The sequence below is a fragment of the Solea senegalensis genome, linkage group LG18, assembly GCF_019176455.1.
Source record: "Solea senegalensis isolate Sse05_10M linkage group LG18, IFAPA_SoseM_1, whole genome shotgun sequence".
Classification (NCBI taxonomy): Eukaryota; Metazoa; Chordata; class Actinopteri; order Pleuronectiformes; family Soleidae; genus Solea; species Solea senegalensis.
In genome coordinates, this window is record NC_058041.1 from 7,221,453 (window position 1) to 7,238,908 (window position 17,456).

General features: G+C 41.5%; 1 protein-coding gene across 4 annotated transcripts in view; it reads left to right on the top strand.

Annotated features, from left to right (window-relative positions):
- The window catches only part of LOC122759260 (PH and SEC7 domain-containing protein 1-like), a 43,932-nt gene extending 26,998 nt beyond the window's left edge, over window positions 1-16,934 (top strand). For all 4 annotated transcript variants that reach the window (XM_044013979.1, XM_044013980.1, XM_044013981.1 and 1 more), the window contains 7 exons: window positions 3,037-3,080; window positions 7,496-7,689; window positions 9,125-9,195; window positions 9,315-9,472; window positions 11,216-11,360; window positions 12,220-12,363; window positions 12,652-16,934. In XM_044013979.1, the coding sequence (XP_043869914.1) occupies window positions 3,037-3,080; window positions 7,496-7,689; window positions 9,125-9,195; window positions 9,315-9,472; window positions 11,216-11,360; window positions 12,220-12,363; window positions 12,652-12,915 (1,020 nt within the window). In that variant the 3' untranslated portion in view covers window positions 12,916-16,934. The remainder of the gene's footprint in view (window positions 1-3,036; window positions 3,081-7,495; window positions 7,690-9,124; window positions 9,196-9,314; window positions 9,473-11,215; window positions 11,361-12,219; window positions 12,364-12,651) is intronic.
- The last annotated feature ends 522 nt before the right edge of the window (window positions 16,935-17,456 follow it).

A 17,456-nucleotide genomic window follows, 5' to 3' on the forward strand; every position in this document is an offset into this window, starting at 1 on the left:
TGTCACATCAGACACGCAGTTCAGCATCATTTTCACTTAATTTTGCTTACTGTCAATCTTTAATCATTCATTCCACTTAAATATTAACGTGTGGTTGCATTAAAATGATGATTCACATTGTTTCCTTGATTGCAATCATGGTGAAAGCTGACTATCAAAGCTGTTTGACTCACTCTTTTATGATTTCACTCACTCAGTAGTAAATAAAAAATAAAAAAACCAGCGTTGCAGAATAATACTCACTTTTCCGACACATTTAGCACTTGCCAAATTCCTTATAAGTTATTACAGTCTTGGGGGATCTTCTTTTCCTGGTACCACAGTCTCAGATGTGTTGTTTTATAAGAGGAAAGAAGGAAATCAATAGCATTATTATCACCTTGGGACTTCAGCACAAGTCAGCGTGGCAGATTCTAGATTGTCTGTTCTCTCCTTCATCAGGCTTGTGTCCTGTGTGTGTGGTTTATTGTTGTCATTTGGGCTTAAAAAGACACACATTAATAGGGAATTTGGGGCTGTTTCCAGCAGGAGCGATGTGGGTATTTTGTATTTCTTGTCTGAAAGCTGAGACTCGTTCACATTTGATTTTGATCTTCTCGATGTATTCCTCTCTATTTGCACATGGTGAATCGTTGTTGCGGGTCAGCAGATACTTCTGCTCACAAATCCACAATTAGTGTTTGATATTGCCCAGATATGTGTAAGAGAAGCAGTTTTTCCTCTCTGCTTCTGGCGTCCCAGGAAACTCAGCTGTGTCTCTTTGATTAATAAAATGTATGAGCTTCATTTTAAACATAGTCTAGATTTCAAGATTCTACAGGGGGACATGTGGAAACCAGAAATAAGTCTGTTATGGTCCATGACGTATTTCTAAAGAGGCCCTAACTCTAGCAAAAGGAAACATTGCAAAGCAACCTGATTGGACAGAAGAATCAAACCCCATTATAAATCCAATTCCGATTGACTTCAAGTCACAATGCGGCAGAACCAGCGTATTCTCAACAGCTTGAAAAACAGCAGAAATCAAGTGAGGACCATTAGCGGCAGTTCTTTAATCAAAGGAATGTAATGGGAAATAATTGATTTCAGTTTCTCCCTCCATACAGAATGAACTGTACTGGGTCTATGAGGGACTGAGGAGTTGAATGAGGTGGTGATGAATTGCCGCTAAGTGTCCTCTCCATTAACTCCGCTGTCACAGCTGTCTATCAGCAGCATCCCCTGCCTCCATCCGTGTCTTTTACACCACAGTCTGAAGGCTTCGTGGTGCCTTCACTGCGGACGAGCGGTGTCACTGCGAGCTGCAGAATGAGAAGTGTCTTGGCTGTCAAAATAGATTCCGGAGACATTAAAAATCAAATGTGCTGTTTCTCTTAAAGTGATTATTCCGCGCCATGTCTGGCCTCTGTGCCGAGAAGCAGCTCGAGATGTCGATGAGGGACACAATAAAAAACAAACAGATTTTAGCCATTTAAAATCACCCACTTAAGTCCATGCTACCTTAAGAATTGTTTTGGACAGCCTTTAACCTGTGAGAATCTGAGGTTTATGTCGCTCTGTACGACCATTCATTCTCAGCACCAGACGTCCCCAGAGAAATTAATGATTTTATATCATGGCACACAAGACTTGTTGCTCCGCTGCTGCCTCCATCAATGACTCCAAATGTGTTATTGTGTGTCTTGCGTGGGTTGGAATCCTTCGTTATGGATTTCACGTAGTGGCACAAACTTACCAAACAAGGTATCAGTAGACCAGTGGCACCTGTGTCTCCTGAGCTTAAAAAACGCAGATTTTTCTCAATGGACTTTGGTGCAGGAGAGTGATTTGTTTGCAAATTTCAGTTTCCAGCTGGAAACGGCTGTGTGGCGACAGGAAGAAGTGGCAAACATTGTCTCAAGATATCAAAGACTCAAGAAAGCATGGATTTTATTAGGTGAGCCTTTCGTGAAGTAGTTAAAATCAGTTTTTTTCCTGAGTTCCGCAGTGGTAGCCATGTCTTCGGGAAGAGAAAACGTCCATTTCTCAGGCTGGTTCATGGTGCAGGGGGTGCACAAAGAGGTAGCCAAGCGTGTCAATAACTCACACAACCTAGAGCTGAAACAGTTACTCCATTTGAAAACAAGACTTCTGATTGTTTCAGCTTCTTAAATGTGAATCTTTTCTGCTTTCTTTGCTCCATATAACAAAGAAATCATTAAAAAACTGAATTATTACATAATTTCCAGGTTTGACAAACACTGATCAACATTTTTTAACGTTTTCTGACATTTTGTGGACCGAACGATTACTCGATTAATCGAGAAAATGATCGACAGATGAATCGATTGTGAAAATAATCGTTAGTTGAAGCTCTAATACAACCACACCTCAAAAAACCCGATCTATCACTTTAATTCTCCCTGCTGTGGATAGTGGATTGTGATTATAAATTTAATGATATTAATATAGAAAAGGGGGTTTAGATATCTTTAAATAAGTTGCTGGTAAAACATTTTCCGCCAATGAACTGATTGATCACTCGACGGCTTAAAGAGACCCATTTGAAGCCAGCTGAGCTGTGGACATGAAGCGTCTTCGTCATGTTCTGGTTTAGTTATTGTTGCTTTCATGCGTCGTACAATCTCATCTCTGAGCTGTAACTCGATTTCGCTCTTCGCGGGTCGATGCATTTTGCGTCAGAGACTAAATTATTTATTGGCTGATTGATTTGATTGTCCTGCGCTTGACAGGTTGTGTTTTTTTCTTTTTTCTTTCTTAATAAATGATATAGTAATGTGGTCGACTAAGCGGGTGACTGATGGAAATGTGTTGAGCTCAGGCAAAGAGCAGTTTGAGCTGCACGGACGGGGGGATGGCATTCATCTGAGTATGTGGTTTATTGAATGAAGCCGTCTCGCTTACTGCGCAACTCTCACAGAGAACTGCAGCACACCTGTGCCCGCCGATATTTGATCAGATCTTCAATAGAACATGGAACAAAGCAGCTGTTAATCATATTTATCTGAAAACTGTTTTTTTCTCCCCCCCCTGCAGGCTCTCTACAACTCAATCAAGAACCAAAAACTGCAGTGGACACTGTAAGTCATATTTTTTATTGATATTATTCTCCTTAAATATGATTTTGTTTGCATTTGCATTTTATCCCTTTGATGTGTCATAATCTCAAACAGAATATATGCTCCACACACACACGTCGTCCTGAAGGGCAGGAAACGATAAAGGATATTGATTAACTTGTTAGCATGCTCATTAATGACGTGAACATTGTCTGGCATGTGAGGGAAGCATTAGTGTGTCAAGGGTTGCTATTCTGGATCACAGTTTCAGAGTGCCTCAGAGATGCCAATTAAGTCACTAGCTTTCCAAGCTTTGTTGCCATAGCTACAGCACCATGGATACGACTCCATGGCTACGGCGTTGCTCTTCCCTCCCTATGTTTTCTCAGCAGCAAACACAGACACAGAAACATTTACTGTACATATAAATACACACAGGAAGCACATCATCGCGGACGTGCGCATGTTGGCATGTGAACACACGAAGCAGCGAGGGAGACAATGGTGGAGAGAGAGAGAGAGAGAGAGAGAGAGAGAGAGAGAGAGAGAGAAAGTAATTTAAATGGCTCCTTACCTGCATCCTGTACAAAGGTGTGACCACAGCCTCCCACTACCTTCTCCAAAAATAGCAGTAGCAGCGCTCCCCAAGCAGATGAATAAAACGTGGTCAAAGAGGCATATGGAGGAGGTCCACAGAGATCCACGGAGAGGCAGTCAATCCAGTTTAAACATCTCCACTGACACACAGAGACAGCTATTTAAACTCTGTCGCCACACCAGAGGCCATGTCAGGACAGAAAATGATGGCGTTTTTTAGACACGGAGAACCCAACCCAAGTCAAAAGTTAGGTTTTTTTTCATTTGTTTTTGGTCTGTCAATGCTTTGAAAACCTTATCTGGGGCGAGAGCACAGTGTCACTCTCGTCTCATCTCGAGTTATTGACTATTGGCACTAATTTCTGCATTATTTCAGTGTTTTGCGTACACTGATTTCATCTCGTCCTTTACCTTCAGAGTGAGCGTTAAAAAGCACTTAGATTATAGTGAAACCCGTTGCCGTGGTTATGCTAAAACAAACTGTATACGTGATGCACATCTCCTCACAGGTGTGTGTGCGTGTGTGTGTGTCTGCGCACATAACCATAGCAATGGATGTAATTTGACACCCCCGCAGAGCGAGACACACGCACATGGACACTCTCAGCGGTGCCGTTGGAGGCACCCACATGTTCTGCACTCGCATATACAACACAGACATATACGGCACACACATGCTTCCTCAACGCAGCAGCGGGGGTGGAGAGCGGAGGGAGAGGGAGAGAGAGGAAGATGCAACAAGTCAGAGGTTCACATCTATGGATGCAAAGCGGAGTTAAAATGTGTTGTATATGGGATCCATCTGCACGATTATGCAGTCCATCTCTTTTCCTGTCCTCCCTCCACACCTCCAATCATCCTGTCTTACTATTGTACACCACGCACCTACAGTAGGCGAGCAGAGAGCGTGCCCTCTGATGACACAATGACATTTTCCCCAACAGTAAATGGCTACTGGACTATAATTTGTCTACCCGCTATGCTGAGATATTATGAATCAGAACTTTCAGTTCCCAAAGGTTTCATTCATGATTTCCTCAATTTTAGATGTTTCCGTTCAAGAAAAGCTCTTGTTTGGCTGCTTGTTATTTTATTTTTTTGGAGAACTTTGGCTTCTTTTTGAGCCAAAAAAAAAGGGGGCTTTTTCTACAGCAATCATTAGAAGAACATAAAGAGCCATGAAAATCAAACAAGTGGAAGCTTCGTCATATAAGAGGATGCATATGGACGAGTTACTGTCCTCTTTCACTTCACTGTGCGTCAATGTGTTTGTGCCATTTGGTACAGTGACTCAGTGTCACAGGTGAAAGAGCAAATCTGCTTCCTGATGGCAAGAGCATGAAAATCCCAGCATGCAGCAGCAAGTCCATCAACTGGCCAACCTGCTCCGCAGCCTTCCCCTCACTTTGCACCACTTTCCTGTGATTCATCTTTCACTTTTCGTTTCCTTTTTAAAAAGAATTTCTGTTTTTATTTCTTTGTTATTCCATTCTCTTCTTCAAACCTTTCTCTTTTTTTGTTTCTTTTTTTTTTCTGGTCCGTTTGTTTTCTTCTGTCTCGCTCCTCTCCTTATCCTCTCGCTCATGCGATTGTTGAAAATGGTCTGCCATCTGAGAAGAAGGATAAGCTTTGTCTTTTTTCCACTCTCTCCCTCTCTCTCTAGCTCTCTCTCTGTCCTCCCTCCATCCCCCTCTCTCCAGCTCTTCTACTTTGTCTCTGTGTAGAGAGGGTTTCAGGCAGGCCAGCAGTTACCAGGCAACAGGCTACATGCTCATTGGCTCCGTCTCTGCCTCTCTCGTTCTCTCTGGCTCTTGCATGGGGTTAACTGCTGTTATGTACTGTTGGTTACTCATAACGTGGTCTCGTGGGGTTCGGCATCAAGCCATTTTTCTATTTTCACGGTGAACTTTTTGCATGGGTGTCGCCTGGTGAGGTAACTGTAGTGGAATTGCCGCGTTACCTCACCGAGCGGCAGCGGGGGAACGGAGGCTGTCGCCGCCAGTTTCCTATCATCTATCATCCAATGTGACAAATCCCTTTTTGAAAATCGTAAAGGAATGCACACAGTGCATTGTGCGGGGTTATTTAGAAGAGAATGAGATTGTCACGGCCGTCACAGTGACTGTTCTAAGTATTGTCAAAGCAAACAGTTTACATTTTTAAAACAGAATGTTAGATTATGAAACAGTAACTTGAAGTATTTACCTGAACTATTATTTTTGAAGATTAATAAGGATTACAACTCTTTTGAACAAAAACACACACACATACACAGATATACACAAATCAAATGAGAGTATATCTGCAGCATAAAGCTGCTCATCAGAAACCTCATTTACAAAGAAGGTTCCTCAAGGCCTGTTTCTAATGAACAATGAGCCGCCTGCTCTAAAGCTTCAGTGTATCAGCCATACAGTACAGAAACTCTTTGCCTATAATCTTTTGTTTGATAAAAAAAATCTGTCTGGTGAACTTCATTAAAATCCGAGACCTGCCAGTGTTTCAGTGTTTTGTTTTGTTTTTTGAAAGAAAGGCGGATACCTTCCAGGTCTTTAAAAATGTAGCTCCTATTGCTGTGCTTTTTACCAAAAACATTGTATCATCTAATAAAGAACGAGACATTTTTGACAAAAGGAGACGCACTGAAATTAGTTAATCCTAAAAATGAAATGTAAACACACATACAAAGGAAAAGGCAACGTTGTCTCTAATCAGCAGCTTGTTACGAAGACAAATGCATGTGAGATATAGACTGTAAATATTTATTGAACATCATTTCAATTTTAAGAATTACAGCTTCTTCTTATTTTTCAAACATTTAGTTTAGGTTAACTGTCAATTCTATATATTTTTTTTCAGAACAAAATTTTTTTGTAAAGATAAGCAAATATTTTAACCCTTTGTGCTCACACGGTGCAGATCTGTACCACAAGTGCACCCATGGTAATTTGCGTTTGTGTTTTTTTGTGTTGTTGAGTCAAAGTTATGATTCAATTTATATGGAATTTTTAGTAGTGATGTAAAGTAGCAATGATTGTGCAGAAGTCAGAAAATAGAGCGTTTCTCTTTTGTTTTTGTTCAAAAAAACGTGCAGAGTGAACTTTGAACTGTGGAAAAGTTGTAAGTGTTAAGATCAGATTTGTTCAATCATCTGCCGGGCCATGATACTGATGCTGACGGGCCACCAATCGCTGACCACTGTTTTACACAATCACTATAAGAACTTCCCATCTGTGTTTGGTTTATAGGTGAACATATAAGAATTTGAAATATCCAAGAATAAGGGGCTTTGCTCCTTCTCCATCCCCTGATAAGTCTATAAAGTGTTTGTGTTTTTTTGCATCCTGTCTCAGCTCTGCGATGTCTCTTGTGAGGAGCAGCTGGCCCTCAGGGTGAAAGAGCGCCGCCTGTTTTTTGCACCTCAAAGCAGGAAAATGAGAGCTGGTGTCAGTCTTTCTTTTTTCCCCCTTCTCTTTTTTGTGATCAGCCTCTGCTTCAAAGAGCACAGATAGCTCTGCTTTGCTCAGGTTCCGGTATGTGACACGAATGTCTTGTGCAACAAGGCGGCGGCGGCGGCAGCAGCAGCAGTGGACGGTGGCATTACTCATGAGAAGTGCAACGGAATGAAAGTTTCCCAGTCAGTGTGTGAAATCTGTGGACCTCTTGTCCTGTCCTGTCCCTTGTAACAAGCACAGTGTGTGAGAGAGGCAAAGGGAGAGGGTGAATGATGATGGCGATGGTGTTTATTCGCATCGCTAATGAGATATGACACATATGTGTTGAGAGTGTTCATTCACTCACTTATTCATTTATTTATTTCTTTATCTCCGTCTCCATAGCGATGAGGAAGAGCTGCGGAAGTCGTTTTCGGAGCTCGGGGACAGCCTGTGTGACTCCAACACCTCCAGATCCATGAAGAGGGAGGGCAGCAGTGGGGACCTCCTGTCGGAGGAGAAACAGCCCTCGGGATCACTGCTGTACAAGAACGGGTTCCTGGTGCGCAAAGTCCACGCCGACTCGGACGGCAAGAGAAGTACGTCACAGACATTTTGGCTTGATTATCATAAGCTCTCCATCATGATGTGAGGAAACAGAAAATAAGTATTTGTCTGTGAGTGGGAAGATGAATTCTCATATATTAAATTATTACAAAATTAAATTTCACACAAGAAATGCACAGATTTGCACAATTGGTGTCAGCCACACCAATAAAATACTCCAGAGACTAGTGCCTAGTGGCCCGTGAAGGCATTAAATCTGGGCATTGAGAGGTCTTAAAAAAACAAATGTAAAGTTTTTCATTTTCATTTTTTAAAGTAAAGTAACACAAAGTAGAATTTGCTCTCAGGGTTTCCCTACAGCTGGTTTATGGTTTGTTACAACTGTTTTAAAGTCATTTGTGCATTTGTTGACAAGTCATGGATACAGTTGAAAGTCTGAAGCAGGACTTTTAAAGTCTTCAGACCGTGTACAGTAGGTACAGTCACATTTTTATAAAACGCTGATTACATTGTTGTATTTTTCAAGACATCGGAAACAAAAAGTAACCCCAGAACGACAGTGATTTAGTTTGCGTAGCTTGCGTTTTCAACCCGACTTGTCACTTTTCGCTCATTGGAACGCACATTGTTCAAATCACTTGATTTATGGACGAGAGGACGAGATGACAAGAAACAATTTACATTCTAGGAGTAACAGGATCGGGTCGCCCTCGGTCGAGTATCCATCCGCTTCTTTCAGCTCACACCTGTGAACCGACGCTGAAGACTGGTATTTTTGATACAGTTTCAAGTAAATCAAACGTCTACAGTTACAGTATGAATATGCAGGATCCTCAGAATTTAAAATGAATCAAAACAAAAGGCAAAATGAAAAACTGCATCTGCTCCATGGAAAACCTTGTGTCATAACCACTCTTTACACCAGTTATTTGCAGTCTAAATCTTCTCCACATCCCCTGTCGGATGAATCAGCTGTGATCCACTAGAACATCTCTGCTGTGAAAACATTTTTCACATCTTATGTAATACATTAATCAGCCGGTATAAAAGAAGCGTAAGCACACAACATTTCTATTTGATGAATTCTGAATTATAAACTGTGTGTCTATATTTTTATTGGGGGACTATGCTTTAAGCATTAATTACTTCCTCTATAAGTCACCAAGTGGAGATGCAAATGTTGTTTTTTTTTAATAGTACATGCTGAGGCAGAAAGTGTCAGAGCTATAGAAGTCTGAAAAATCTGGTGACATGGTGAAATTTGGTGTAAATATAAAAATAACATCAAGTAAAAAATAGACCCGATAGTGTGAGATGTAAATATCTGACAATAATATGAAGTCTTGCTTCAGATACTGCTGTTTTTGTGCTTTTTGCGTGGAATTCAAATGAACAAAATTCTCTGTTACACTTTAAATATGTGTATGACTGATATAGTGTAATCCCGTTTCCTCCTCCTCCTCACAGCACCGAGAGGGAAAAGAGGATGGAAGACCTTCTATGCCATTCTGAAAGGGTTAATTCTCTATCTGCAAAAAGTAAGTTGTTAACACACACGTACGCGTTCATCAACTCAGTGCTCAGTTCAGGGGATTTCAGTGTTTAATAGTGTTTGATAGTCGTAGTAATTCATTTCATATTTGCCTTCGCCTTGCAGGGGGAGTACAGGCCTGATAAGCAGCTGTCTGATGAGGATCTGAAGAACGCCGTGTCCGTCCACCACTCTCTGGCCATGAAAGCGTCCGACTACAGCAAGCGGCCCAACGTGTTTTACCTGCGGACGGCCGACTGGAGGGTGTACCTCTTCCAGGCACCGTGAGTCACAGTCTAAACCATGTTATGACTCGTCACTAGAGGTTGACCTATTAATCATTTTTAGCCAGTTAATCTGCTCCGCCCATCGTGTGGAGACACAGTTAACCGCACTCAGTGGAAGCAGCTCTGACATGGGTGCTACAGGGCAGTCGCACATCTAGCAAAAAAAAAAAAGATCGGTCATTTTGGCTATATTTGCTCATTTCGAGGCCACTTCTCCCGAAAAATGTGCATATGCAACGGGATTTTCAAGTGTTAAGATCAATTCTCCACTCCAAGAAAACAAATTAAAACAGACTCCAGGACCGGCACCCGGGTGCCTTTATGGAAACTCATAAAACATCAGTACGTGCAGTCCTCTAAGTAAATGCCTGCAGCTACTCCCACCTTGTGGAAATAGATGTACCTCTAATTAGGTTGTATTATACTTGTATATACTTGTTTAGTACTGTACCACCTGAGAAAATATTGAGCTGTTGAAGTAACAGCATTATAACGTTAAAATACAGTGGTGTAAGTAGGTCGAGCAAAGTCAGCTACGGACTTTTCACAAGAGGCAGATTTATTCCCAATAAGATCATTTACTCTCTCATCATCCTCCTCTTCCTCACATATACTTCATACACTGGTAGAGCGAAGATGGAGCGAGAGATACATTTATTTATTTTTTTGTGTTTTTTTGCTATTTGTCGCATTTTCTACGCACTCAAAATTCCCCAGCTCCACTGCGATCACATACCCTGATATATACAGTTGAGCAGTATTTCCGATTTTCCTCCGAGTACCAGCAGAGGACGCTTGCGTACCACTGGTGGTACACGCACCACAGTTTGAGAACCATGGTGTTAGGTCATTTTAAAATTCTCTCTTTTGGTCGACCTCTTTTCTTCGAGAGCTTAGAATTATAGATAGATAGACAAGTGGTCACCTGTGACCACTTGTCTATCCCCTTAAATTGACCACTTCCGACAGCGTTTGGATGAAACGTTTGCTGTGAGCCAGATCTCCACTTTCGCTATCAGTGCTGGACCTCACTAAAGTCTCTGCACCTGGTCGGGAAAGTGAAGCGAGAAGAGTGAGGGCTGATGTCAGTGTATCTGATCATAGCAGGGCGTCCAGCCCCAGCTAACAACACATGGATCCAGCTGAGCACATGTGCCCGTAGCGTGCAGAATCCATGCTGAGCGCACACGGATCAAAGACACAAACGCATGCATACAGAATGTCAGGGGCAAGGTGAAGGTGTGTTCGCTATGTGTGTATGTGTGTGTGTGATAGCTGCATCCAGGAAGTGGCACATGAGTGGCCACATGTTTCAGCCCCCCAGGAGGACAGACTCTGTGCTCCAGTTGCAGCCTGCATTTGTCCCAGATACTGTACCCCTCCCTGCGTCTTTTTCCTCCTTCTTTCTCTCTCTCTCTATATCTCTGCTCTCCCCTGGGTTTTAGGCAAGGCTGTCTGATTCAATCTGATATTTCTCATGGGCCCCTAATAGGTCTGTTAGTGTAAAACAGGCCCTTTTCCCTCATGCGGTAATTGGCTCCAAAATCATTTCTTTGTCAACATCAAGGCTGCAGTTCCTGATTATAATCCCTTTGATGTTGTAAGTCAGCCATGTGCTGATGTGAGCACGCAGCACTGTGGAGCTGAGCTGATAATAAGTGTGTTTGTACCTACTGTACGGGCATTGTGGAGTCGTCTCTAATTGCTGTTGTGCGTTGTGTTGTGTATGTGGTGCTACAGGAACGCCGAGCAGATGCAGTCGTGGATCACACGGATCAACACAGTGGCCGCCATGTTCTCAGCCCCTCCTTTCCCAGCAGCCATCGGCTCTCAGAAAAAGTTCAGCCGGCCTCTGCTGCCCGGGACAATGTCAAAGCTCTCCGAGGTAACGTTGTGTTTCCAGCTATTTTACAGCTTAGTCCCAGTCAAATCCAAGAGCTTGTGAACGACACTGCAGCCAGTGAAATCTTTCCAAATTAAAAAATGATGATCTTTACTCTGAGACAGTAATTGGAAATAATATGATATATAACAAGATTACCGCAATATAGTTGCATCCTCTGTATAGTTCACCCTTGAATAAAAAACCCCACAAACAATCAAATTAAAATATGATTAGAGTAAAATGATCTAATCCAATCCAACTTTAAAAAGAGTAAAATGATAATTAATATAACAGAATTACAACATCATTAATGAAGCAATTGATTGTGTTGTTTTAGCATAGAGGATTTGTCACACTAAATTGAAATAGTAAGAATAAACTATGTTATACAAGACATGGGGGGACATGTGGAGCATTACTCTCAGTGAATCAATATTGTATGATTTCAGAAGGGCAAGTTAAAGCAAAATCAATGTCTGCTGTCAATGTCTAGGCTCCAGAAACAGAAATGCATTGACACAACAAGGAGACAGAAATGAAAATAGCAGAGCTTGACACACATAAAGTGTGCTTTATCTGACTCATGGCACAGACATGATTGTCCATTAGTAACTGCCATGGCCGGAGGCATTACCATTATGTATGGGGGGAATAAAAGGTGAACTGATTAGATTTTGGTGGTTAAAACGTTGAAATCTTTTTTGTCCATCATTGACGGGAGCTCATGACCATATTTTCATATTTTTGCCCGTCAATAATCTATTGGTATAAACAGAAGAATACATAATTCATAATTACATAGGCAGTTTTTCTTTATCTTATCCCCGTCATGATATCAGTGTTGATCTTGCACTCACAGGAGGAGCAAATCAGATCCCATGAAGCTCGATTCAGAGCGATCTCCACCGAGCTGGCCGAGCTGCGCTCCTATCCTCCGGACCGCAAGGTCAAAGGGCGCGAGCTGGAAGAGTACCGCCAGCGAGACGAGTATCTGGAGTTTGAGGTGAGGTGGACTGTTTCCAGCCCTTGTACCAGTATACAAGCATTATTGGGGTATCTCTTTATTGAATCAATTATGTCTGCCTCCACTAGGTGGCACTACAGCCTTTCAACTTATTAGTATTAGGTGTTTTTAGAGTGATCTATTGCATCACAGACCAGAACAGCTGTTGGTTAGTTGTACACATATGAAACGCCATTCTGTGTCTAAACACCATCCATATATGAAATAATAACATATAAACATATTGAGCGCTCATGTTCTGCCTGTTGCTCTCTCCCACCTGTGTAGAAGACACGGTATGGGACGTATGTGATGCTGCTGCGAGCTAAAATCCGGAGCGGTGAGGAGGACCTGTCTGTGTTTGAGTCCCTGCTCTTGGAGGACAACGGACTGCAGAGGGCTCACTCGAGCCCCACGCTGCAGGACAGCAGCCAGGCCAGCCTGGCCAGCAGCACCAGGGACGGCGGCAACAGCAGCAAAGCCAGCGCCTGCAGCAGTAAAGTTCGGCAGGAAGGCCAGAGACACAGCTACCGACAGGCTGTCAAGAAGTGAGACAGGGTGGGGGGCGCCGGGAGCGGCACGGCGTTGCACTGTCAGCGGCAGGCTGTCTCCCTGCATAGGTTTTATTTGAGATCCAGGAGGGTTCGGAGCTCTGCTTGAAATGGGAGCTGGAGTGAGGGTCTACCCTACACCCTACCCCAACCATGAAGCCCTACCCGGCACCCCAATCTTCTCATCTAACAGAGGAGGTGCAGATCCTGTGACTGACAGACTGGCTGGGGGAAAAAAAACCCAGCGAGGGTGTTAGTGCAGGAGGAGGGAGGAACAGCTGGGAGGTAACGGATCTGCAGAGACATGGTGTCTTTGAGAACATACGCTGGGTGTGTAGCAGTCAGTACCATGCGCTGAGATAAAGAGGGGGCATGTAGACTGAACAGGACACTACACAGGGACCTTCATCCAGCATAGTTTCCTTTCCCCTCTTTTTGTTCTTTCAAGGCACCTCTCCCACCTTTTTTCTCCACCTCTCACTCAGTTTTGGGACCAAATATGTTTACACATTTCAAAACATCTCACTTTAGGCCACTGATGATTTGATTTCAGTTCAACCGTTACCGCCACTTTGATTTGAGTGCTGTAATCGTTATTGGACTTCTCAAAAGTCAGTGGGTTCACGGAGGCATTACATTCCAGCTCCTTCTTTTTTTTTCTTTTCCTTTTTTTGCCACATCACCACGTGTATGTTCACATTCCACTCAGGAGCCGGACATTGCAGCTTTTAGTTTGTGCATGTGTATTTTGCTAAAGGCAGTATCAAGCAGAATCTGTGGACAGTGCTGATGAAGATGGCAGTGTAGAACATGATGAGGTTGCAGCTCATCTCTACTCTTTTCTCTAGACACTGATGTCCAGTTAGAGGCAACAGCATCAGTGGGAATTCGCAGTACTCCTGATATGCAGCAACAGTACTGCATCTCAATAAAAGAGGTCGGGTTTTTTTTGCTCTACTTGAACAAGTGATCTATTTCTGAGTTGCTCTTGCTTCTGTCCCGTGATGTGCTTCTGTTTCTCTTACTTCTTCTTGGCAGAATGTTGTTTTCTGCAGTATTCCGCATGCCTGCATCTAGCACAGCTTCTTATAGGCCTTTTACGACAAAACCCAGAGCAGCAAAGTTGTTTTCTATGGTCATTCAAGTCCTTCTCCTCATGCCGGTGCCAACATGTGTAATCTATGTCTGTACTTACAGCCTCTCATTCAGAAACCCTATTTTAACACTCACCAGGCAGACCCTGAATGTTCTTGTTTTTCAGTATTTTTACAGTATTTTACAGTCGTTTGTTGATGTTGAACATACTCCTCCTGTGTATGTCCAGTATATGATGAAATATGATATTGAAAATTTAAAAAGGAAATATGTTATCCATACTTATTGTATACATCCAGGATATGTTGTATATAACACACTGTCTGCTTTATGCTTATATTGTAGGATATACTGTATTTACAATGTATTCAACACAGTATTGTGAAGATGCATTAGGTACACACAGTTGTGTCAAAAGCACTACCTTATAATCATTTGTTGTTTCGTTTATGTTTTTTTCTTTGTACATGGTGGTAATAATTCAGCACAATGTGAGTATTATGCTAAAGCCTATGTACCTATCGAAGATTAGTAAGCGATCGTGACAACATCACACCACATAGTTTGGATAAATGCTGACTGGTGCCAGGACTTTGGCTGTGTGGAGTATTCCAAAGAGCATGTGGCTCACCAGGACCTGAGAGCATGATTGTAGTTGGATCAGGGTTGATACTGTTAACAAATGCATGTGAAATAATGAAGTGTGTAAAAAAAAAAAAAGAAAGAAAGAAGGAAAGGAAGGAAGCATTGAGATTATGAAAACACTCGTTTAGGAGATAGTGGGCAGCAAACTGGTCTATGTACCAGACAGTGTAACTTGTGGAACATGTGTTAGCAGCCACATTCACCTCATAGCATTGTATTGTTGTACAGCCATTCCTTACTCAGGCTTTCAAATGACACCAGGAGCAGCTGCAGTGCCAGGGTCCCACCAGCAGGGAGAGCTGTCAACATTCAGTTACGTTCTTTCAGCCATAATCAAAACCTGCTGCACCTGCAGTAAATATGCATGGTGTCACCCCCTCACCTGAGTATGGGGGCAGGGTGCAGGGCTAAATGAGACCTGTTTGCAAAAATATGGATGTCAAGCTAAGTGTGTGCCTGAGTGTGTGTGTGTTTGCGTGTGTGTGTGTGTGAGAGAGAGAGAGAGATAGATGTTCAGAGTTGCCTGTTTTAAATATCATCTTTGGAGAGTGAGATCTCTGCAGTGACTGCATATCCAGGCCTAATCAGAACGTATACTGTTTTGTACCTTATCCTAATCCTGTCCGCAGTTTGTCACAGTTAACACGCAAGTATCTTGATGATTATTTAACCGATTAAGTAACGTTTAAAGCAAAAAAAGAAAGAAAAGAAAAGAAAATTTTAGCATTTTATTTACATCTTATTTGTCTCATGGCCCTGCCTTGCTTGTCAAACAAGAGAGACAACTCCATATTATTATTGTTATTATTAATATTATTTTAATTATTTGTTAAAAAGAATATATCTGAGAATTGTAAAGGTAAAAAATGTATGTCCCTTTCCCAGAGTGCAGGGTTGCATCCTCAAATATTGTCCAAGCATTAAGCATTATTGTATAATTGTAGAAGAAAGGTTCAATGGCAGATCCTCTGGAGAGAATATTCAGCAGGTTAATTAAAGAAATATTGTACTTGACAGTGGAACAGAATTGAGAATCAGGGCTAACCTTGGATTTGTTTGTGCTTCGTGTGTGTTTAGGTTTCTCCTCGACTTAATCTACACACAACCTTAAAAAAAACAACTAATTCTGTCTGAAAACCACATATCACTCTAATAGCTGCTGAATATACGAGGCAAAAATTATTTCTACCATTATTGTGCCTCTGTAATTTGGCTATTTCTTATATTTATTTATTTATTTTTTTGTAAAATTTGCTTTGAAAAGCTACCAACTTTGAAAAGATGGTGAACAATATCCTTTTTATTTAATTTTAGGCCTGTGCCCCAAAATTGTTGCATCTGTTAACAAGTTAATTGAATTTATTTTCCTTCCCTTGAGACAGCACTGATACAAGATCCAAGTAGGGACAAGCAAACCTTAATCCTGCTGCACATTATGTATTATAGAGGCAGAATCTCTATACAGTCCATATACTGTGTATAATTATGGTGCAAAAGGAAGGCAAGTCATCCGAGCTTCCACCTTGGCAAAGTGTCTGAGGTCTCCTCCCTCTCCTCCCTCTCCTCTCCTCTCCTCTCCTCTCCTCTCCTCTCCTCTCCTCTCTTGTCACCACTCACTTACATCAAAGAGCAGCTGCTGGATCTCCATGGCACTGGTTAGTGTGGAAATGGCTGGTTCCCTTGGTGACGGCTGTGTGATGCTCAAGCAAAAGTCACCCCGTTGCACTCCAGCCACCGTGGCAGATGACTGTTCTGAAGGCAGCAGTGCATGTCTGCAGCAGTCAGAGTGAACCATCCTTTACCATGTGTTTCCTTCACAGCCTCGTTTTCTGAATGTGACATGTACATAAAGCATGAGATATTATGGCCTGCTTTCATTTATATTATGGTTACAGTATTAAATTAAGGGTTATTGTGTATAAGATAGTTAATCTTTTTTTTCCTCTCTCTGTCCTTGAGCTCATGGTCACTTATTTTTATTTTTTTATCAATGTGAATGAAGGAAAAGGCTGTATTTAATGCTGTTGTATGCTGTTGTGTTTTAGGGACTTGAATCAGTTCATACAAATTGTTTTACACATCTGATCTGATCCACCTCAGTGTTTTTTAGACTGGTGCAGGCAAGGCCATGTTCATTTTATGCTATACATACATACATGCATACAGTGAGCTACACGTGTCACTGCCTTGTTAAAATTCACCAAGAACATGTTGTTTGTGAGCTTCTCATTTTTGGAGGCGTAGAAGATAAAAAAAAATAAAAGTGTTTTAAAAGTTAAACTATGTCTGTGTGGAATGTAAGGGGTACATTTTAAGTAGGTGCATTTTCCACTATATATCATATTGTACTTTACGCACCATTACCTGTATAGCTTATTTGCATGTAACACTTTGCACCTGCTGTTATATATGAAATACACTTACTGACAGGACACATGATAAAGTGGCTGGAGATTGTATAAAACAATAAAAATATTAATACATTAAAGTTTTATTAAGGTTATTCAGTAATGACATTTATAATCAGACATTATTGATTTATTTCAACGACACAGTACTTACTATACTACTAAATTAACACTTTTTTGGGTTAAACTAAACACATTTATATTTTCATTAAATTATTTTAAGTATTGATTAGCTTCTGCTAACATATTTTAATATGTTGAAATAATGTCTTGCTCTGCTGGTAAAAACATGAAAGATACAGAAACAGATATATCTGATACTGAATTTGTTATTTTCATTTATGTCGTATTTATGAGAGGATGATTTATGAATTTCCAGTAGATGTTTGGATGT